Source organism: Notamacropus eugenii, chromosome 3, assembly GCF_028372415.1.
Source record: "Notamacropus eugenii isolate mMacEug1 chromosome 3, mMacEug1.pri_v2, whole genome shotgun sequence".
Classification (NCBI taxonomy): domain Eukaryota; kingdom Metazoa; phylum Chordata; class Mammalia; order Diprotodontia; family Macropodidae; genus Notamacropus; species Notamacropus eugenii.
In genome coordinates, this window is record NC_092874.1 from 301471551 (window position 1) to 301495136 (window position 23586).

At 47.8% G+C, this 23586-nt stretch overlaps 3 protein-coding genes and 1 long non-coding RNA gene across 4 annotated transcripts in view; 2 read left to right on the top strand and 2 right to left on the bottom strand.

Moving 5' to 3' along the window:
- CYB5R3 (cytochrome b5 reductase 3) overlaps positions 1-856 on the bottom strand; it is a 31732-nt gene extending 30876 nt beyond the window's left edge. Inside the window, exon 1 of the mRNA XM_072596329.1 lies at positions 751-856. Within this exon, the coding sequence (XP_072452430.1) occupies positions 751-771 (21 nt within the window). The 5' untranslated portion in view covers positions 772-856. The remainder of the gene's footprint in view (positions 1-750) is intronic.
- On the top strand, positions 770-23360 carry LOC140496513 (poly(U)-specific endoribonuclease-A-like). The gene is given in 8 exon segments (XM_072596328.1): positions 770-851; positions 854-1082; positions 13979-14078; positions 16203-16314; positions 17051-17172; positions 18933-19045; positions 20193-20346; positions 22269-23360. Coding segments are annotated over 8 exon segments (1176 nt in total). The 3' UTR covers positions 22533-23360.
- Positions 1089-4854, top strand: LOC140496515 (uncharacterized). The gene is made up of 4 exons (XR_011964284.1): positions 1089-2883; positions 3003-3131; positions 4166-4196; positions 4737-4854. It is a non-coding gene; the product is annotated as an uncharacterized lncRNA (long non-coding RNA).
- On the bottom strand, positions 7396-12104 carry LOC140531112 (uncharacterized). The gene is made up of 4 exons (XM_072650242.1): positions 11987-12104; positions 10993-11650; positions 8569-8702; positions 7396-7515 (listed from the first exon to the last, which is right to left on the bottom strand). Exons 1-4 carry the CDS (start codon positions 12102-12104, stop codon positions 7505-7507), a joined length of 921 nt encoding a protein of 306 aa, XP_072506343.1. The 3' UTR covers positions 7396-7504.
- Positions 23361-23586: the final 226 nt, after the last annotated feature.

Below are 23586 nucleotides of genomic sequence, written 5' to 3' on the forward strand. Positions count from 1 at the left end.
GACCCCGAAGAGGGGACATGTGAGCTCTGTGAGCCGGTCAAGCCTTGCTCTGCGCAGAGGCCTCTGGGCGGTCAAGCAAGGGCAACCCAGGATGGAGGCCCGGGACGTGGGTACCACGCCCGAGGTTGGGGGCTTCTCCATTGTCCGGGCGGGACCTCGGACTGAGTCTCCAGGACTCAGTTTCTCCTTCCAGAGTACGACCCGGAGGGCCAGGCTGGGCCATGGACCTTCCGAGCCAGCTCTGGCAGCTTTGGGGTTAAGGGGGAGGAAGGAGGAAGCACGCCCCTCCGCTGGTGCAGGATAGCCACCCCTCGCCCAACCCCCACCTCTGACAGGCTGGCAGAGGGGCAATGACCGAGCCTGCGCGGATCTGGCACAGACAGCAGCACTCCCTCTCCTCCCCCCCGGGACACGGTATCCGGCCGGGGACCAGGCAGATGCGGACCGGGCAGCAGGGAACGGGGGTGGGGTGGGGGAGGGTGGGGGGAGAGATGAGTCACTGAGCGGGATCGGGGCCCAGGGAAGAGCAGGGCACGGCCGAAGGGATCCTCCCCAGCCGCCAGGCCCAGCTCCCCAAGGCGGTGCCCGGGGACCCCTTTGAAGGCGCTCCTGCCTCTCCTGTCTCCCCGCCCCAGCACTAGCCCCCTGCTTTGGGGACCGGGGAGGGCCGTTCCCGAACCCCAAGTCCAGAGCCCTCAAGGCCACAGCAAGCCCCGAAGCCTGAGCCCCCCTCCCTCCCGGCTTCCCTACCGTGCTCAGCTGGCTCCCCATGGCGCGGTCCAGAAAGAGTCGCCCACCACTCTACTCGCCTCGGTTCAGATGGCCAGACTCCCTAAGGCCTGCCGGAGCCGCCCCACAGCCTGGGAAGTCGCACCCCTTCCCGCCCCTGGCCCCGCCTTCAAGGAGGGCGGGGCCCAGACAGCTGCAAAGGACTGCTTGGGGTCCGGGCGACCCTGGGAGGCCCGGGAAGGGGCGACCCTGGGAGGCCCAGGAGGGACCGACCGACCGGTCCCGCTTGTCGGGTTACCCCATCCCAGCCTCAGCTTCCTCACCTGCCAAATGGGAGAGTCTGCCCAGCAAAGGTGGGTACCTTAGGTCTGTCAGCTAGGCAGACCGCTAAGTCAAGTCAACTAGCGTTTGTGAAGCGCCTACTCTGTGTTGGGCCACTGGAGATACCGAGAAGGGTAAAAACAGTTTCCACCCAGTCTAATTAGGGGGAGGGGAGAGACAGCACCTACAGATGAAGACACACTCCCGGGGGGGGCATCCCCACACTTTCACAGATATGTAGGCACGGAAGGAGTAAGTCAAGATGTAAACAACGGGAGTGGGCAGGGGCACTAAGGACCAGGGAGGTGAGGAAAGGCTCCGGGACCCAGCTAGCACTGGGCTTGGAAGGAGACCGGGCAGTTCAAAGGTGGGCATCCTAAGAAGCAGGGCTTCAGACGCGCTGTCTTTTGGTTACAACTGAAGAGAATGTAAAAGGGAGAAGAGCTGGGCAGCCTGTCACGGAGGGCTTTCTATGCCCACGGCATTTTTTTGTGTTTGAGCCTAGAAGACATAGGGAGCCGCAGGAGTATCTGGAGCTGGGGAGTGAAAGAGAGACGGCTTTACAAATCTCACTTCGAAGGAGAGACTAGAGAAAGGAGAGACGCTGAATGCAGCGGGACCAATGAGGAGCCCTCTACCGTTGTCTAGGCGGAGCCCATGGAGGCCACTGGTTGTGTAGGCAGAGACCAGGGGAAGGTGGGAGAGAGCCTGAGGAAGCAGGATTGGCATCTGCCTGGGTGGAGGTGGTGAAAGAAGGGGCAGAGGTGAACCCCAAGAGTCCAGGGTCTGAGCTTGGGTGACTAGAAGGGAGGTGGTGCCTAGTGAGAAAGGGAAATAAAGAAGAGGAGGGAATCATGGGAGGAAAAAACTCAGAGATTGTCTCATCCCAACCATTCCTTTAGAGAGAACAGGAAACTCTGCTGCCTTTGCTCTAGGACTGTTCTTGGGTAATGTAATAACTTTTTCTTCCTTGCACAGCTACTAAGTGTCTAAGGTAAAATTTGAACTCAGGTCCTTCTGATTCCAGTCCAATCAATATTTAGGGTGATGGGCTATAGTAGTGAGAGTTCTGGTTTGGGAGTGGAGGATGTGGGTTTGAATCCTGCCTCCAACTTCCTAGCTGCATGACTTTAGGCAAATCCCCTTACACTTTTTGAGCCTCAGTTTCCTAAAATGAAGGTTAGACTAGATCAGGCCACAGGGTGTGCAGGCCTGGACTAGATGTTTTTCTGGTACCTACAGCTTTAGATCCTCTGATCCCTCAGTGTCCATGAGTACTATTATGCCCATTTCAAAGATCAGCAAACATGAGCTTCAGAGCTGTAGTTTCCTGTGCGTAAAATTGAGTCCATTAGACACTCCTTTGCCCTGACTGAATCAACAGGAAATGTTTCTTTTCTCCAGGCTCAATATCTCCAGAGCCTAGAGGTATGCTGGTAAATATTTAACAACCAGTTCACTTAATTAAGTTTAATCAGCTTTGTTAGCATTTTCTCCATCACTTTCTTATCAACAAAACAATGAACCAAACTCTAATTTGTAGCATCTGTTCATTTCTGAGGTACTCTTGCTCACCCTGAACATTTAACAATCAGCTTTCCTGAGGCAGGTGGAGCAGGTTTCAGCACCCCTACTGCCTGTGCATTTACTTTTTGGGATGGTTGCTCCCAGGTTCAGTCTCTAATCCTTTCACCAGCCTGAATGCCCACCTCTAGACTCTCCAACTTTTTGCCCAGAATCGAGCACAGTATTTCAGAGGTACTCTGACTGGGGCCATAGGGTCCAAGCCCCTCATGCTACAAGAGGAAACTGAGACCCATGGAGGTCACACTGGTAAGTAAGCATCTGAGGCAGGCTTTGAAATGGCTTCTCTTATGCCAAGTTTCTATCACCCTATGAAACCCTTATCCCCTTAACACCCCAGTTCTGGTCACCTATTTCTCTTAATGCAGCCTCGGTTTATATCTGCCTTCCTACCCTGCTGACTCAGACTGATACTCCCTAGGCCTTCTTCATAACAACTTCTTTCAAACTGCACCTCCTACAAGCAATCTCTCGGCATGCACAACTACTTTTTAAAAGTAAGTTTTTTTATTGATGCCCCTGTTTCTTACATCATCATAGTCATCTCCAGTATCCTTCCACCTCCTGCTCCCTGAGAGTCATCCCATATGACAAATAGTATCTTTTAGAGAAGAAAACAAATCCACACGATGTCACCATGTGCTATGGTAACCTCTGTGGACCTGCCACCTGCACCAAGGCATAGGTTGGGGCTCTTCTCAGCCCTCTTCGTTTGGGTCCTGCTTGGTCTTTATCATTTTGTTACATTTACTTTTGATTTTGGGGTGTCTTTTCTTCACTGCATTACGTTGTTGTCATTATTGTACATACTGTTTTCTTAGCTCTGCTTGCTTTACTCTCTGCATAAGTTCAGGTCATGCTTCCTTATTCACTGCACACAAATTTCTTACAACACAGGAATGTTTCATTCCATTCACGTACCACAGCTTGTTTAGCCATTCTCCACTGATGGGCATCTCTCTAACCATCACCAAAAAAAAATGCTGATATCAATATTTTGGAGTATGTGGGGACTCCGTATACTTTGGAATATGTGACTTCCTTGGGGCAAAAGCCACTAATGGAATCTCTAGTCCCAAGGGTATGTATAGCTTGGTCATTTATTGGCTTGATTCCAAATTGTTTTCTAAAATGATTGTAGTGTTTCATAGCTCCACCAACAATGCACCAGTGTGCCCATCTCTCCACCATCCCTCCAACATGCATTATTGCCATTTTGGGTCATTTTTGTCAATCTGCAGAGTTTGAGGTGAAACTTCAAGGTTGTTTTTATTTATTTATCATTACATATATTTGTATACTAACTTGTTGTTAGTGATTTAGAGCATTTTTTTCACATGGTTGTGAATATTTTGTTTCTTATTTTGAGAGCTATTTGTTCATATTCTTTGTATTTGTTCATATTCTTTGACCACTTATCTATTGGGGAAGAACAGCTACTTTCTTGAAGTCCTGGGACAGAATTTCATATATCTCTTTTGGATTTCTATTTGCCTGCTAGCCAGCCTCATCTTAGTCTCCCTTTTTGTAGATCACTTTGGAGCCTGACTGTCATCTAGTGGGTGAGCTCTCCCTCCCAGCCTTGTATCCTTTGCAGGTCTAAAACACATGTCATCTCTGCCTTCAACCAAATTGATTATATCTTATACAGGGTCAAAGTCAGATCCCTTTGGCACTCCACTAGAGACCTTGCCTCCTTATTAATATTGATTTTCTTTGCATCTGGACCCACTTAACCACAATCTATTACACAGTTCTAGTTTTAAGGTGTGAGAGGCATAGTTGTCAATAGGGGGAAGGTAGAGTGAGTAGGTATGCTTTGGGAGCAAGGTCCCCAAGAGCAGAACCCAGGAGGTACCTAGGATGTGTTAAGTATCTTCAGAATCCCTCCAGATATAAGCCACCCAGGGTGTTTCTGGGATTGCCCAGGGAATGTGTGATTTGGGGATAAGGGAGACTAGGATGTGCCCTGATGATCAGAACATTTCTGGGAGTGTTTGGGACTCAGGATGTCTCTCAGGATTGGGATCTAGGTTTTCCCCAGCAGGTGAGGAACCTCAGGGTATTAGAGGAGATGAATCATAAAGAACTCTGAACTTCAGGTGTCATAGGTTGTGAACAACCCACATGGCCTTGGCCAAGTCTTTGGACCTCGTTTTTCTCTTCTGTGAAGTGAGAAGGTTGGGCTAAATGTGTGATGTGATGAGCACCCCCTCCAGTCTAGGTAAGTTCCCTGCCACCTCCTTTCTCTCTAAGAGAGGCTGAAGCTCTCCCCTTTCAGTCAGTCAGGGTTCAGGCTAGGGTTATATTGCCCACAGCCTGCTTGCCAGTCACCAGCCCTGCTTTCAATTGGTGGTTTGGGTGACTGTCCTGTTCCTTACAGTAAGGAAAGAGATGGTTTCACAAGAAGGAGCCTATAGGGCTTTAAGGCCAACCCTGGGGTGCTCCTGCTCAGAGACTCTCTGAGCTCAGAGGGGCCTCCCAGGTTAGAGAGGCACCTGGGAGGCAAGGAAACTGAAGCCCAGAAATGTGCAGAGACATTGTTCAGAGTTCATGGATCTAGAGCAAGTATTAGTAACCATGAATTTTTCAAAAGTCTATTTGGACAATTGTGATTCCATAGGATCAGCTCCCTCAGAAATCCTACGTATTTAGAAACATGTTTGTGGGAAGAGTCTAGAGCCTAGATGGGGTACCTGAGACCTTGAAGCCACATGTGCCTCAAGTGCAGCCCTTTAACTGAAACCATATGGGCTGCACTTGAGGACCTGAAGGGTCACATGTGCCTCAAGATCAAAGGTTCCCCATCCCTGAAGCTTCCACAAGTTGCCAAAGGGATCCAAGACACACACAAAATCTAGGAGGGACTTTAGGGGGCTGCAAAATACTCTCCAGAGAGAGAACTTCAGCAGGGGGGGAAGTCATAGCAGAACCAGTATTTGAACTCAAGTTCTTGGACCTGAGATTCATCCCTCTTTCCCAAGACCATGATGCTTTCGACTAAGAATCCCTTCTCCAACTCTCCAGCATGTAGACATCCAGCTTCCCCTTGATGGGGAGCTCACTGCTTTTCAAGGCAGCCTGTTCCACTTTGGGGCAGCCCTTAATTGTTAGGAAGTTTTATCTTATGGGGCCTGAAATCTGCCTCTGTCTCTGCCTCTTCAATTCCCCTTCCCTTTCCTAGCTCACACATACTCCTGATTCTGCCTTTTAGGGCCAAGCAGAACAAAATATATACTGACCTCCAATCCTTTCCCTTGGTAGCCCCACCCCCTTCCCCCACCTAGCTCTGGACAGAGTCTCCAAGTTGGCCCCACTTTTCTTGGGCTTCTAATCCTCCTAGGGTTGATGATGCCTTTTTTTTTTTTTAAAGGCAATCAGGGTTAAGTGACTTGCCCAAGGTCACAAAGCTAATAAGTGTCTGAGGCTGGATTTGAACTCAAGTCCTCATAACTTTAGGGCTGATGCTCTCTCCAAACCTAGGGTTAACCTGCATGGCCCAGCCCAGCTTCTCCAGAGGATGGTAGGAAATAGGAACACCAGTGGAGAGAGCAAGGCAGCCCATCTCAGAGGAGGTGAAAGAGGGAGTCACACCGGGAGGACTCTGGTGGAAGGGGCAGATGGGAACTGAGTCAGGCAAAAAGGACCCAGGACCTCTCATGGCAGAGCTATAGTGAAGGGGTACACCTGAGCAGCCATGCAAGGGCGCCATCTTCTGGAGAGAAGATTGTCAGAAAAATCAGAAGAACCATGACTCCTGGACCTGATCCTGGGAAGTTCCTCCCAGGCCATCTGGTTCAACTCCCTGATTTTACAAAGGAGGAAACTGAGGCCCAAGATCATCCAGGTGTTAGGAAACAGAAGCAAGATGGCTGCGAAGCTGGAATCTCCTTCCCCAGCATCATGTACTGCCTCTGATTCACTGAGCCCGAGCACAAATAAAGCTTTGCATTTCTGTCCCATTGTATTTCATCTAAGTCATCTCAGTCCAGTATCCAAATGTGCTAAGATCTCTCTGGATCTTGACTCTGCGATGGGGCAGCTCTCCCTCCCACTTTGGTGCCGTCTGCAGAGGTAGTGAGTGCGCTGTCTATGCCTTTATCCAAGTGATTGAAAGCACAGAATTAGGTACAGATCCCTAGGGCACTCCACTGGAGACCCCCCTCAAAGATGACTTTGAACTATTTATACCATCTAGCCAGTTCCCAAATTCCAGCACAGAGTTTTCAATCTTCCCCCTTCCCCGAGAATACCACAGGTTAGAAGGTAAGCTCTCTGAGGTCAAGGACAGCATAGCATCTTACACATAACCATGCAGAGTAAATTAAACTGAACTGCCAAATCTCTGAAAAATATAGTTAAAAACCTTCCCGTTGGAGAAGTGGTGGGCTATGGAGACACAGTGTGGCATACTCTATCAATCACTGTGTTTGGTCAGTTTTGCTTATTTTTCCTTTTGATTGGTGTGACTTTGGCTATCTATCCCATTGAATGTAGGTGGGGATAGATCTGAGCTCCAGACATTTCTGCTGAGGACAGTGGTGTCACATATATCCAGAAAGGAGAGTGATGTTTGTTTGTTTTTTTTAAAGGCATCAATACTTTTTTAAAAATAAAGATGAAGAATGCTTCAAAAAGGTACCTCCCCTCAAAAAAAAAAATCTGGGTAAGGTAAAAGAAAGTATAGGCAGAAAGAGAAAGATAGAAATAAGGGCAAAAAAGGAGGGTAAAAGGAGAAGCAAAAGAATGGAGTTTCCTTGTAAATAAAGAAGATATATTTCAGTGAAAAAATCCAGGAGCCACAAAGGGGAAGCATGGTGGAGAGCATCTGAAGAGGCAGGAACAAGAATGACCATTTCATCAGAGTAAACTACAGACAACCTGCACAGAAAGAGGAAATAGATGAGAAAACATCACAGGTCTGACACTAAAGTGGAGAAACACTTCAATTATGCTGACATCTTTGGGAACTCTCCCCTCCCCTCCCCTCCCCTCCCCTCCCTTTCCCTTCTCTCTCTCTCTCTCTCTCTCTCTCTCTCTCTCTCTCTCTCTCTCTCTCTCTCTCTCTCTCTCCCCCATCTTTCCCTCTCTATTCTCCTCTCTCTTCATCTTTTCTCTTCCTCTTCTCTCTCTCTTCTCCTCCTCTCTCCCCTTTCTCCTTTCCTATGTCTCTGTCTCCTCTCTCTCTCTCTCATTTCCTCCCTCCCAAAAGCACAACAGCTAATATTTTCTTCACGTGCCTCAATAATTAATTCATTCTTCATAAGGTGGAGAAACGAACCAGGGAAAATTTTATTTTGTGCCTGATTCTCACTGAGAAGGAAGAACCAAGTACTGACTTGGAAATGATCAGCACTTTGGGGTATAGGGGGTCAGTGACCATTAAATCTTATAATTTAAGATAGAAGAGAGGAAAATAGTCTGACATTCACTTAGGTGTTAGAATAACTGATTTCAAAGGGTTCAGGGAAAACATCAGTAACATCCCAGGGACTAAAATTCTACAACGAAAGTCTATCCAAGAGATATGAATAACTCAGTTCCCCCTGACATTCTGCCTTCCAGGTACGGCCCCAGATGCATAGTGAGAGTTAGTTTTATGACCTAGAGGGATTCCCACCCACATGTTGACAGAAGAAGAGGGAGGGGCAGAGATCACTCAACATCCTTGAGTATCCCCTGGCACCTGGATGCCTCCACAGCAGGTCAGAGCTGGGGCCCTGCCCCTGTAGTCCTCCAAAGCTCCAATTAGCCGTTGAATCCCAGCCCAGCAACGGTCACTTGGAAAACCTGCTCACTGACTGAGTCCGAAGACCCAGGACCCCCGGGGAGGGGCTTCACAAGATTGTCTAGTTTTCAGCTGTGTGAGCCTGAAACTCAGGGAGGCGGATTGTGGCTCAACATAGGGAATGTTTTCCTAACAATTAGACCTACCATAAAGGGAGCAGGCTGCTTTAGGAGGGACTGAGATCCTCATCTCAAGATGTTCAAGCAGAAGCTGAAGACTCTTTGTCAGGAATGCTTTGGAATTCCATCCAACCAGCACTTGTAAGTGACCACTCAGTGCCCTGCATTGTGTTAGAAACCAGAAGATAAAGAAATGGGAAAAGCAAAGCAGATTGAGAAACTCAACATTCGATTGGGTGTAATGGGGGGTAGGGTGGGAAAGGAAACTCGAATCTTCTAGATCCCCAGTCCGAACCTTCTCAGCAGCTCCTTAGGCCCTAATTGGGAGAGGAAGCAGTGGGACTCCCTCAGTTTGCTCCTGACCTGAGCTGCCTGGACTGTCAGAGACCTTATTACTTCCTATATCTGTTTATTGTTCAATCATTTTCAGTCATGTCTGACTCTTCATGACCCCATTTGGGGTTTTCTTGGCAAAGATACTTTCCTTCTCCAGCTCATTTTAGAGATGAGGAAACTGAGTGTTCTTCCTTCATTTTTGAAGACCAATGACATCACAAGTGAGTGATGACTTGCTGTGAATTGGATTTAAGTGAGACAAACAGGGTTAAGTGACTTGCACAAGATCACACAGCTAGTGAGAGTGAGTACCTGAGGCCAAATCTGAACTTAGGTCTTCCTGATTCCAGGCCCAACACTCTATCCACTTGCACCACCTAGCTACCCATTCTGTCTCTTAGATTACTTTTATAGATGCTATTAGGTTGTTAATTGAGTTAATAAGTGAACCTGTCTAACAAGCCCCCAATAGTGAGAAACATGCTCACCTTAAACAAAGAGCAGTACCTGCTGTGACATCAGGAATGCTTTTATTAATCTCTACGTAGCCTCCCCAGTATGGTTACAGGACGACTACAACACATTCAGAAAGATGGGGCTTCTTATACTGTTTTCCGAACTTTGGATCTCCCACGATACTGTTCCCTGGCCATGTGACTTCATGTGCTCTCTGACAGGCTTTTCCTCACACAGCTCCTTGAACCTGCGCAGTAGTTTCTGACCTCTAACCTGTCCATGCTAGGTCGAAACTCATCACCTAGGACTGTGGAAAACAGAACTTTCTTGTTTCTCATGTTAATTCAGGGGGGAAGAGTGTGTAGCATCTAAGGTATAGTTCTATCTTTGTATTACCACTACCAGTCACCACAGAGCTTCTCACATGCAGACAGACAAGGTCAATACATCAGAAGCTAATAAATATCTTTGGCTGAGCTCTGGGATGCAGCAGAGAGATCATCTAGTCCAGTGGTTCCCAAAGTTTGTAGTTCTGTGAACTCTTTTCAATAGAAAAAATATATAGTGTAAAGCCCCAGAAGCAGGAAGATACTACTCATAATGCTGGGACATTCTTTAGGAGCTCATAATAACTACAGTAATCATTTTTGCCCTTCAAAGTTCCAAATTATAATTTATGATATATAATTAAAATGATAAAATATAACATTTTATTCTACCTGTAATTATGAAAGCTTTAAATACAAAATTATAAAGGTGTGATTATAACATAACTGTGAACATTTTATACAGGACATTTTGTAAGAATTAAAAGAAACAACCCAGCGAGACCTCATGCTTATTAACTTCATATTAAATTCATCCTTACAAATTGTATTAAAAATGAACATTTTTAATGAAATAAGTTAGACCTTGGCAGTAATGGACGTTGAGCAGGTATAATCATCATATATAAATTTTATTTCCATGTTGGGCTTTTTTATTGGACAAAGGTTTGTGATTTTTATCTCCTTACCAGACAAACAGCCTTACATCTAGTTAGGATTCAAGTTTATTTCTGCATTTTGATTTAAAACAATAACTGAAAAACGTTCTCTTGCGCAGTGCTAGGTGGAGAATGGTAAACTTTTACAATCTTTTGCTGAGAGATAGAAATTCATTTTTTTATTTTTGGCCATCTAACCAATAATAGCTGGTTAACAAATAAAATATTTATTTTTCTACTATCTGATGGCAAGTGCTAGATTAACTGATAAATACATTTAAAGTTCAATGACTACATGGCTTTTTTTAGACGATGTTTCTGCAGAAACTAATCTTTATAAGAACAATCTCTTCACACGTGACTTTCCTTTCTTCCACACTGGTCACTCACAAAAACTCTACTGACCGACGAAGGGTGGGGTGTGGGATAGCTCTGCCTCAGTGGAGTTTTGGGGCACCAAATGAGATAATGCATGAAAAGGGCGATCGATGTAAATGCCAGCTCTAATGAAAATTCAGAGCAGTGGTCCCTCTGTCAATAGTAATTGACAATAGTCATGGATAGAGATGGAGCAGCAAGGAAGGCAGCCTGGCAGAGGAAGCGGGAGGGGGAAGGAAGCCCGTTAGTCCCCAGAGCCTTTCTTTCCTTTAGCACCAGACGTCCCTTCTCCTCACCCCGCTCCCTGCCTCCTCAAGTCCCTGGGCAGCGCGTCCTCGCCACAGCGCGGTTCACCATCCCGTTCCCAGGGTGGCAAAGTAGGCGAATTCCCTCTGTGGTTCCGTGCGGAGGGCACGACCAGACACAGACTTCTCTCTTCATAGCGGCCCCGGGACCCGGGCTTCTCCCCGGTCTCGAGGTGTGAGGGGTGCGGCTCGGTGAAGCTCCCCACCCCCAAGCTCCCCCACTTTCCAGGTGCCCCCAGGTGCAGGCTGGAGAGCGATCTCCACCTGGCCAGGTGAAGGACATCCAAAGTCCCTCTCTTCTCTTTCTGAAGATTTCGTGCCCACTCGGTTTCCAGGCTTGCCCAGGTGTGGCGCCCCAACGCTGCAGCAACAGTTGGCTGGGCGTTCCACCTACCTGTGGAGCTGGGGAGAGGGTAGGGAGGGGGGCGGCCAGGCAGACGGGGCACTAAGGGATTGGTCTTCTCTCCCGTCCTGTGGCTTCTGATTGGATCTCGTGGAGCGCGGGCGGGCCAGCTCCCTCCTGAGCCTCTGGCAACCCACCCCTCTGGTGAGGTTCTTTTGGGTTCCACCGGGCTTCCTTTCCTCTCACCATGTCGAGCGGGTAAGAGAGCCTTGGGCCAGGGCCGGGGACCGAGGGCAAGGCCGGGGCCTCAGCTCACCTTCCTGGGAAAGATTCTGGTCCAGCTTCTCCTAGAGAGCCAGGGCTCCACCCAGCTAAACAGTCCACATGGAGACCCTACCCTTCTCTGTTCACCTTCCTAATCTCCTCCCCCAGCTTCCCCCAAAGCCCTTGTCAAACACCCCCTAAAACCTTCTAACCAGCCTCCAGGCTCCCCTCCAGTCTCTCTCCCCATACCTCTCTATCCTTTCTTCACCCCTCCCAAAGCCACCTCTCTTTTCCTCCTTCCCATCTCCAGCCCCTCCCCCAGTTGCCTTTTGGGACCCTCATGAAAGCTTTGAAAGGTAAGTCAATCTTTGAAAAGACTTTCTCTCAGTAGCTCCCAGAAGGCTGTGACATCCATTTTGATGCAAAGGTCCCCATAGTTCCTGGTGTTGGAACTCAGGCTTTGGAGGGGGCTGAAGAGCTGGGTTTGGTCTGGCATCTACTGCTTTGTGACCTTGAGCAAGTTGCTTCTCCTCTTTGAGTCTCAGTTTCGCCCTCTGTAAAATGGACCTAACAGTTGTGAGGGCAACTCTTTGTAAATCTGAAAATTGCAGAGACATATGAAATAACAAGAGATAATACCTAGGGAGTCCAGGGTGGGCCTGAGATGGGAAGTCACACAGGTAATGAACAACGATGAAGACACGATTCGGTTCCAGGGCCTTTCCAAGAATCAAATGCTCTTTCTAGCATACCATGCTCTCTCCCTGTATGAAACAGAGGTGGGAAGGAAGTAGGATGGGGACAATGGGGAAACCAGGAGGCCTTAGTGGAGAAGGTGGCATTTGCTGGACCCTGAAGGGTGGGATGGATGTTCTCTACTCCAGCCCATGGGGTGGGGAGGGGTCCTGGCAGGATCAGATTTCAGGCAGATGGTCATTTAGCTTTCTCCCTCTTGGGTAAATCACTTACCCTTCCTGGGTTCTCTTTCCTCATTTGTAAAATGAGGGTGTTGGACTAGATAGCCTGAGTCCCCTTTCTACTCTGAATGTATGGTTCTTGGGCAAGTCATTTCACCTCCTTGAGCCTCAGTTTCCTTTTTTATCCAATGAGAGTGGTGGAGGGCCTCCCTCTGGGGTCCCAGGCTCTCTTTGTTAGTGCTTTCCTTCCTGGGGCTCTCTCAAAGACTGGAAGGCTAGTGGTTAGTGCTTTGGCTTAGCAGTAAGGAGGCCAGGCCCATCAGGGAATCCCCCTCCCCATGACTTTGGGTTTTTGTAGGGTTGGGACCTGGGCCCTTTTCTGGACTGGGCTCTGTTGAACTGGTTTTGGGCTGGGAGGGGACATAGTACTCCCCTTGCCAAATACCAGCTTCTGGGTAGGGCAGGCTGTCAGGTCTTGGAGAATAGAAAGAAGGGAGGTTATGGGGGGGGGGGGGTCCAGGACTTCCTCCCAGGGCCTTTCATGCCAGGACTCTGGCTCTGACATGCTGCTGGGGCCCTTTCTCACTGCCGTCAAGATCAGGCACTGGGCACGAGGCCCAGACAGCCTGGGCCTCCTGGAAGTCCCCTGACCCAGGAGCCAGGCTGCCTCTCTTGTGGGGGACTATAAAAAATTCCCTTTAGTGCGTATCTAACCGTGACAAGAACAAATAATGAAGTATACACAAGGGGTAAGATTCCTGGAACCAGCTGTACCAGTCCTTTAACAGCCTGAAGCCAAATGCACTAAGAATGTGCTAGTGAAACTACAGCCAGCCACCTCTCGCCCCCTTGGATGCTTTCAGATGCTTTAAATGATGCCAGCCTCCCAGAACATCCCCCGCCCTATAACTCACACCACAGTCAACACAAGCCATTAGGCCATGCCAGACTGGGTATTCCGCATTCCTTACCAACAGCCCCCCACCTCTACTAAACCACCCCAAATCTCTCAGGGTTACCCCTTCTTGAATCTGTTTGCCTCAGCATCTGAGAACAGGTGATGTCATGCCTGGGAAGTGCCTCAGAATAGGGAATGTCAGGGCTGGGAGGTGACTGAGAACAAGGAATGTCAGGGCTGGAAGGGGCCTCAGAACAGGAAATGTCAGGGCTAGGAGGAACCCAGAGAAAGCTATGGAAACTAGAGGAATGGGTGCTAAGATTCTGGTGTTAGTGAAAGGATGACTTTCACTACCTACCTGTCTGGTCTGATTTGATTTTACAGACAGGTCTCAGAGAAGCTGCTCAGTAACTACTCCTAGATCATTCTAAGTGGCAGAGCCAAGATTCAAACCCAGTTCCACTGACTCCAAACCCAACTTTCTAAGCCAGTACAGACACCCTGCCAGACCCTCTGAGTGCTTGATCTAGAAACCTGCTTCTGTGTTTCCTGCAGGCTGGTTTTAAATCATGAACTCTCCAAACTTTTCAACCAACTGTGGGATGCTGACGTCAACCGCTTTGGGCCTGGCAGAGACTATGCCATCTCCCTGCAGGTGAGTGTTGCCAATGGTCAGTGGTGGGCCTAGCCAGTGCTGGAGGAGGTCAACCACCAATCTCTTGTCTGAGGACTCTGGTGCCTAGGAGGTGTATCCTCCTAGGCCCCAGGAGACAGGACAGTGGAAATTGCTCTGCTCCCCTTTGACCCTCAATTCAGCTTTGTCCTGGACTCCCCTTCCATGAAGGCCCTGTTATCTCACTCTGACAGGAAGGGGTAGGTCTAGGTGACCGCCTAGCCTGGCTCAACTTTGAATACCAAATCTGCAGGGACTGGAAGTGCCAAGGAGGGCAGAGAATGGGTTTCACTGGAGCAAGGGTAGGGGTGAGTGAAGTGAAGGGGACTGCAGGGAATGTCAAAGTCATGATCAAGGTCATGGAGGTGGCCCAGGTGCACTGAGGCAGAGGAGCCTGAGAGTTTGCCTGGAAGGTCAGACCTTCCTCTGGGTGAATATGGAAGTCTTGAGGGCTGAGGACAAAGAGAGGCTGGGAGCCCAGTCACAGAGTTTGGAGGAGACCTTAGAGACCATCTTCACCAGCTCTTACCTTATATCTCATTGACCTATGTATACTTTGTATCACCTCAGGACAATGTAAGCTTCTTGAAGGCAGGGAGTGTTTCCTTTTTATATCCCCAGCACAGTGGTTAGAGTACTGAACTTTACAGTTTGGAAGACCTGAATTCAAATCCAGCCTCAGATACTTCTTAGCTGTGGGAACCTTAGCTTTACTTAACCTCTCTCTGCCTCAGTTTCCTCAATTATAAAACAGAGAAAATAAGAACACCCACGTTGTTGTGAGGATCAAATCAGATAATATTTGCAAAGTGCCTCGAACATAGTAGGTGCTTAATTAATGCTTGTTGAGTTGAGCTATACTTGGTTGTATATAGTAAAGTCTTAGCTAGAAATAATTTCCTAGGCAAACACTAGTAGTGGAATGGGAGAAAGTACTCATTTGAGGCCTGGGGGAAGGAGGTGCAATTTGGGATGCTTTCCAGGGGGTTCCCTGGACTAGAGGAAAGTACTTATGCAGGGTGGAGCTGGGCCAGAGGAAGACAACAGTGGTAGATTAGACCAGTTAGCAGGAGGAAGGCAGAAATGCACAGGTTCCCTGTAGAGGTTGACCTGGATAGGGGAATAAAGACACATGGTGGATGAGTCCAAGCAGAGTGAGCCTCCCCTCTGGGATAATCCTCCCCACCAAGAACAACTACTGCAGGTTCAGGGGGTTGTGTGGGTCAGAATGCTTCAAACTAGCCCCCACTGATTCATTCACTTTCAATAGTCAGTCAACTGATTCAGTTAACTCAAAGCAAAGGCATTTACCGAATGAACAAAAGTAACGCACCGCTCCTTCCATAGCCCTGCTGCACATGCTCCCACAAATACCCACAGTGTAATTAGGAAGACTGGGTGGAGGAATTGCCTCTAGAAGGTGTTGTCAGTGTCCTCTAAACTATCTGCCAAAGGGCGGAGTTTTAGCAGCTCCACTTGGGTGTCCCCTGCCCAGAACTTCATGCCCATAATTATTATTCTCTTGAAGAAGACCCATCTCTAGAACCTTCAGGTCATAGGATCAGAGACTATTAAGAAATGGAAAGGACATCCAAGATAATCTCTTCTTACCTACTTATGTTTGCAGGGAAGAAAGAAGGTAGGAAGGTGTGTAAGACCAGGACAGGGACAGGGCATTGTAATCAGATGACCTGAACTTCAAAGGAGGAGAGATAATGGATGAAGAGGAAGAGCCTGGAAGCCCCTGCTAGCTCCTCCTCCAGGCCCTGTGCAACTGAGCATGGGTAAAAAAGAGCTGCTAGCTTTGGAGGGGAAAACCAGACTCCACTTTGGGCCAAGCATTCAAAGGAGAAGAGGAAGATGAGATGGAGAATGAAAGTGACTCCTACAATGGGGCCTGATGGAAGGGGAACAGGGAAGTGGATGGGTGCTGTAATGGTGGTATATTTAGGTGGAGGGATCCTGCAGGTTGAGCATCTCCCTGCCCCTCTGTGAAAACATCCAGTACTTTCTGCTACAGAAAGGGTCCTGGGGCTGGGCCAATGCCAGGAATTCCTAAACCAAAGGCCTTATTGCCCCTTCTCTGTTTCCTTCCTCCCCTCTTAGGGAAAGGCAGATTTTGTCCCACAAGGTATCCACAGAGCTGTCGATCATGCTTCTCAAGCTCTCTTCCTCTGGGTGAATGAGGCCCGGTTACAGAGCACCAAGACCTTTGCAGGTAAGAGTCACCTCCCCACTCAGTGGGCTGCACTTCCAGCTTAGCTATCCTGGTCCTTGGGCATTGGATACATTACCAGACCTATATCTGCAGTCTCTGTCCTGGGCAGGCCCTCTCAGGGCTTACCCTTCACTGGCAGTGTATTCACGAGCCCCCATCGGAGTCTCTGCGTATTACATACACACACACACACACGCACACACACACATGCACACACACACATATTACATATACATGTACTACTTCTGATGCTGCTTAACGTATCCAACCTTGGCCAACTGACTTATCTCCTAAATGATGACCAGACTTGAAGAGGATTACCACACACAGCCTCCTGGCCCACAGCATGTTAAGTTTTTGAAATACTTTCAATCTGTTATTTCATTTAGCCCCGTGAATAAAGGGGTCATGGGGCAGGGATCAGGGTCCTCCTTTTTTGGCTGGAAAAATGTGGCTTTGGTTCAGGCTTAAGTAACTGGTCAGATGCTTTTGATTTTTCTTTCAAAAGTTCCTTCATTTTCTGCTCACAATGCTCCTAGGAAGGAATTTCTCTTGTCCTCAGTTCACAGATGAGGAATCCAAGGCTCAGAAGGGTAGATTTGTCCAACGCCATGCAGTAGCAGCCCAGCTCAGGGCCGAGACTAGATCCTGGGATTTCTTTCCATTGTTTATGGAGGGGCTCCCTGCCTTGCCCTCTTTGCCCCAGTGAGATGGGTCTCTGGGTTTCTTTTGGCAGCTTTTACCTCCCTTTTGGATAACTATGAAGCATCAACGGGCATAGCAGAAGTCGTGACCCCAGAGGAGGAAGCAGAAAACAACCAATTCTTGGATGCTGTTTTAGAGACGGAGGTGATGAAGGTGAGACCAGGGCCTGGCCTGGGCAGCAGAGGCCTATCCCTTCCCACCTCCTCCCAGTTCTTCCCTTTGATTTAAGTCTCATTCATTTGTTCAAATATCAGTAAACTTGTATTGAGCACCTACTGTTTCCAGAGCTCAGAGCTGAGACATCCAGCTTGTACAGAAGGTCGATTCAAATCAAGAAGATACTCATTCAAATCCTGCCTTAGATATTTCCTAGCTGTGTGATCCCTGGGCAAGCCTCCCAACCCCCGCTGGCCTCAATAACTTTGTCTGCAAAATGGGGACAACCGTAACTAGCACGTCTTAAAGTTATTACAATTTGTTACATAATAATTTATAATTATTTAAATGGGGATAATAACCAGCACTTCTCAAATTATTATAATTGGTTGTTATAATTTATAAATTATTTAAATGGGAATAATAATAACAAGCATTTATTAAATTATTATGATTTGTTACATTATAATTTATCATTAAATTAATTAAATGGGGATAATCAGCACATAATTATTAATAATTATGAAATTATTACAATTTATTATAACTTATAAATTATTTAAATAGGGTGATAACTAGCATTTATTATCAAATTATTATAATTCATAATTAAATGACATAAATGGGGTAATAATAGCACCTGCTTCATAGGGCTGTATGAGGAGCAAATGAAATGATATTTATAGGAGGACCCTGCAAACCGTGAAATGTTCTGCACATGCTCAGTTTTGTCCCTGAGCACTGAGGACTGTGGGAAGGCGAGATGAGACCAAGTCCTTCCCTGCCTTTCAGGAGTTCCAATTTCTCAGCACTGGGAGGGGCTGTAGAGACCAGAGGTTCTGATCCCCTCATTCTCCAGATGTGACTTGCTCAAGGTCAACCAGCTCTTAAATGTGAGAAGCATGATTTGCACTGAGGTCTCTTTGGTGCCCAGTTGAGTGCTCAGCTCTACTAGTGGTCCCTGGGAGGATTATAATGGTGTTCTGCAGGTCAGGGCAGTGGCAGCCCTGAAATAAGTCCAGCCAATGAACAGAGAGTGTGGCCCTGAGAGGGAGCCCAGGGGCAGATCAGGGCTGAAGGGGACAGACAAAACATTGGGAAGAACAGCGCAGTGTAGTAGAAAGAGCTCTAGATTTGCAACCCAAAGATGTGGGTTCAAATCCTGCCTTGGACACTTTCTAGCTGTCTAATCTGGGGTATGTCACTTAAACTCAGTTTTCTCCTGCCTAGATGAGCCTTCAGGTGTCTCCAGCTCGAAATCAATGACCCTAATTCTGGAATGGGGGTTTCCACCTATTTCAAAAGAGGAGGTTGCTGGTTACTTACAGCTGGGACATGCTCTTATCCTGTGACCAATCCTGAAGAACACACTCAAAGCAGAGGCCTTGGGCTTGGGGCAGCTTTAAGGTTCACTTGGAGCTGGGGGGAGATGGTACAATAGACCACCTCTGCCTACTTAAAAATGATTATAGCTCCCATTTCTAAAATACTGAAGGACTTACAAAGTGCCATCCTTACAGTAGCCCTGTGAGGTTGGTGCTAAAAGGAGTACTTACAATATTTACAGATGAGGAAACTGAGTCTCAGAGCCCCTTGTTAGAAGTTACAGGCACTAAGTCTCAGAGGTGAGATCCATTGTGAGATCCTCTGTTCTCTCTACTTTTCCAAGCTGCCTCAAGTGGGCTTTCATGCCATGGGACTCCTTGATTGTGAAATGAGTAACAGCCTGCACTGTTCACACCTTTTCTGTCTTCCAGCTGGCCCATCAGTATCTGGTGGGAAAAAATTGGTCCAAGCCCAGCCTGAAGGATTTCAAGGTTCAGCTCTACAGAATCTGGTTCCAGCTGTATACTCGGGAAGGCCGCCAAGGGTATGTAGATCAGTCTGAAGCCAGGGAATACTGAGCAAGGACCTCACCATCTGGAGTTGGATGACCCCAAAGGAGTCAGGAGAGATCTGGAGTCCAAACTTTGCCACTCCTTTGGGAAGGCTGTTCCTTCCCTTCTCAGTTCCTCAGTTTCCTTATCTGTCAAGTGAGTGGGTTTGCCAAGATGGCTCCTGGGGTCCATATCCAACCTGGATCCTCTGACTTCTGCCTAACTCAGTGCCAAGTAGAGTGCCTGGCCCAGAGTCGGGAAGACTCAGATACATACTAGCTGTATGTATCTGGGCAAGGCACTTAATCTCTGCCTGCCTCAGTTTCTTCATCTGTAAAATGAAGGGAGCTGGCCTAGCTGGCCTCTGAGGTCCATTCCAGTTCTATCCTATGATCTGGCAAGGGTGGAGAGATAGGGGCAGGCATGTTAGCAAGAGAACAATGGATCACCTTTCCAGACAAGGGCTCTGGGCATCCCTGCATCCCAGGACCTGGTTCCTGACAAGGCCAGTCCCAAGGTGACCCCCTCCAAGGTCAAAGGTCACTATGGGATGATGGTAATAAAAACACCCACAACAAACCTTTCCTTGCTGCTTTTCTCAGAATCACCCTGTGAAGTGGCTAACTTCCTGGATTTTACAGATGGGGAACCCAGGTCAGAACTGTTCAAGTGACATCCTCACCCTGAAGCATGCAGCCAATAAGTATTAGAGGTGGGGTTTGGACCCCAGTCCCTTCTCACTCCAAGTCACCACACCTTAGGTGCTGCCCCCAACACATCAGGGATGGAGAAGATTGCTGCCCCCCAGGTGTGATGTGAAGTCTGACCAGGGAGGAAGAGTCTTTATTACAAACCTACTATGTGTCAGGAACTGTGCGGAGCACTTTACAAATATCTCATTTGATCCTCACAACCCTATGAAACAGGTGCTATTATTATCCCCATTTTACAAAGAGGGAAACTGAGGCAGGGAGCTATTAAATGACTTACCAGCTTGTAAGTGTCTGAGGCCAGATTTGAACTTCAATCTTCCTGACTCCAGGTCCAGCGCCCTACCCACTGCACCATCTAACTCCTTCAAGTCACAGGGTACAGACTGAGGAGCCCAGGAGCCTTACCTGTTCTATGTTGATTCCATAGGCCTGATTCTTGTGGTTTTGAGCATGTATTTGTGGGTGAAACTCGACGAAGACAAGACATCCTGGGTTTCCATAACTGGGTCCAGTTCTACCTTCAGGAGAAGCGGGGAAACATCGATTACAAAGGCTACGTGGCCAGACGACACAAGAGCCGGGTGAACAGGCTGGGCAGGGGTCCAGGAACTCTGGGGGGCTGGCCTCTTCCCTCTGCCTTCCCTCTTTCCTCCTTTCTGTTCTGTCCTGTCTCTTCCCTTCTCCCCTTCCCTTCTCTCTTCCCTCCTCCCTTTTCACCTTTCTATTCTCTCTATTCTTTTTTATTTCTTCCTCTCTTCTCTCTCCCATTCTCCCTCTTTCCTCTTTCTTCATCTCCCTCCTTTTTCTTCCTACATCTTTCTTTCCTCCTCTCCCTCCTCCTTCTTTCTTCTTTCCTCTCTCCCATCCTCTCTCTCCAGCTTCTTACCCCTTTCCTTGTCTCTTCTCTTTCTTTTTCTCTTTCCTCTCTCTCTTATTCTTCCCCCTCTTTCCCTTCTTCATCAGTATTTCCTCTCCCTTGAAGGAACAGGGTATACCAAGATGATTTGTCCCAAAACTCAGCCTTCCACCTCCCAGCCCCTCCAAGGTCTCCCTTGAGCCTCCTTGTCGCTTACTTACTTTCTTTCAAAATTCAGGTCAGGTGCCCTCCTCTCCTAGAATTGTAGGGAACAGTAATGACACACAGGCTGCTTTACCAACGTTAGAGCTTACCATCATTTTTACTATTATCTTGTAACCTCCAATACAAACAAACTCCTTGGGGGCAATCCTGATGCCCGGCACACAGAAGGTGCTTACTAAATGCTGGATGGATTGAAGTGGAGGAGGTGAAGGATTCAAGCAGATGTTAAGACAGATGTTGAGAATCCGAATCCAGCCAGTTCAGGCAGGTGTCTAGAAATTTTGATGCGAGGTGGCCTTTGGCCTCTAGGGGTCGCCTCTCATCCAGTTTTCTCCCAGCTCAGCTGTCCATGCCCTGGACAGCTCCCAGCTCCCACTGGCCCCAGGAAAGGGGCTGAAATTGAGACTCACCTGAGGATTGTAAAATAGCCTCTCTCTCTATCTCCAGGTCACTATTCTGTCTCCCAAGGTACTTTCAGGTGCATTGTAACATGTGTTGTTCACAAAACCCCTTTGAGTGCAATTGTCCCCATTTCTGAGATGGGGCTGACTGAGGCTTGGAGAGAGGAAGGGATTTGCCCTAAGTCACGCTGCTCAAAAGTGGAGCAGCCCAGGATGCTTGGGCTACATTGCTGACTTACCTAACCCCTGGTGGAAACGTATTGTAGCTGAATTCAGTAAGTGGCCATTTGTTTGATGTTTTGTTGGCGTCTTTATTCTTTACGTTAGTATTTCCCCAACACATTCCCCACTGAATGCTCCTTTGTAGCAAAAATCCAGTGACCATATTGGGTGGCAGACAGGGCATCCTGCTCCTTTGGCATCCCACCTCATTGTCAAGAAGATGGAAGTATGTTTTATCATGTGTTCTCCAGGATGCAAGCTAGTCATTCCAAAAGAGTGCAGTGACCCAGGTGCCAGGTCCTGTGCTAGAGATGTGAGGGTGCCCAGAGTTCAGACATGAAGCAGAGAACATGACAAGAAAGTCTAGAACTGAGGGTGTTCGATGAGTAGGAGGAGGTTTCCTGGAGTAGGTGGTATCTGAGCTGTGCCTTGAAGGAACATTCTCTGGTATCTGGGCATTGTGGATTTTAAAAAAGCCCCAAACAAACATCGCTGTCCTCAAAGAGCCTATCTTTTACTGGGGAGGGTGGGGGTACAGAGGGACAATAGCAACAAAGCCAAAGCAGCTGACATTTATATGGAACTGGACCTGGAGTCAAGAATATCTGGGTTCAGATCCTCCCTCAGCCCTTTGCCAGCTGTGTAAGTCACATAACCCCTCTAAGCCTCAGTTTCCCTATTTGTGAATTGAGGTTGGAGGAATCTTAGAACATGGACTATTAGGGTTCAGAGTGATCTTAGGACATAGAATAACAGAATGGGGAGGGACTTCTAACATTTTCTATCCTCCTAACCCCAGCCTGATGAAGAGGACCAGGTGTTGAACCTTCAGTTCAGCTGGAAGGGTTTGGTGAAACCTGTGGGCAGCACTTTCCTGGGCGTGAGCCCTGAGTTTGAATTTGCCCTCTTCACCATTGTGTTCCTGCAGTCCCAGGAAAAGGTCACTCGGGTGCTTGTACGCATTGAGGAGTATGAGCTGCAGATTGTGGTCTGCCGCCATGGCCACCATATTGGCTCTGCCTACCCAATCCTGCACAGCAGCAATAATGAAGACCTATACTGAGCCAGGGCTGAACTGCAGGGATTGCGACAAAAGCTTTCTTAGCAGAAGTCTTTAGTCATTCGCTAGGGTTAGGATACAAGAAGGGGCATAAACTATTGTCTAGAGGAATGAGCCCTATTACTTGGGAAGATAGGAGTCCTGGGTTCTGATCTCTACTTTGTACTTTGTGTCCCCTTGGACAAGTTAGGGCTAATCTCCACATGTAAAAATGGAACTATTCTCCACAGATCTGAGAATTTCTGTCCTAAAGCCCCTCTAAGCTTTGACATTCTGTTCCAAGGTCCTCCCAGCTTTGACGTCCCCTGTTCCTTTTCCAAATGCTAGTTAGTTAGTATAACTGAGATTTCTCCTGCTTCATTCAGACTCACTTTCTGAAGCCTGCTTGAAGGTAGTTTTTGCCAACTTTTCCGGGGAGAAAAACTCATTAAAAAAAGAGCTGAAAGGCCCCTACTGGTCACCCATTCAACCCCTTCATTATACAGTTAGAAGTGAAGCCCAGAGAGGGCAAATGCCCAAGGTCACACAGCAAGATAGAGGTAGAGTCTGGATCCCCAGATTCCTGGTCCAAGATTCCACCTCCAGAACCAGCAAAATTCTGTAAAGGCAAAGTCCTCTAAGGACCATCCTGAGGCAAAGCTTTCAAGATGCCATCCAACAGGAGGGTAGAAGCTGGGTTTCTTTTAATTCTGAACTTAAACAAAACAAAACAAGAGAGTGAGTCCTTCCATATGCAGCGAAGTGGAAAAGGATTGTGCATGAAACTCTTTTATGTACAGTTTGCTTTTTTTAAAAAAAAGTCCACAATAAACTTAACCTGAGACTTTCAAAGCTGTCTTGATGAGCTTCTTTCTGGGTATTAAAACAAAAAAGGCCCCAATGACCCTCTTGCTTTCCTTTTTTGGCAACTCTATTCCTTTTCCTCATTTCCCCACCCCTTGCAATTGAAAAGGAAGGAAAAAAATACCCCAAACCTCATAATGTGAATAGTCCAGTAAAACAAATTCCTGCATTGGTCCCACCTGTCCCATTCCAGTCAGCTGGTGGGGGCCTGCTT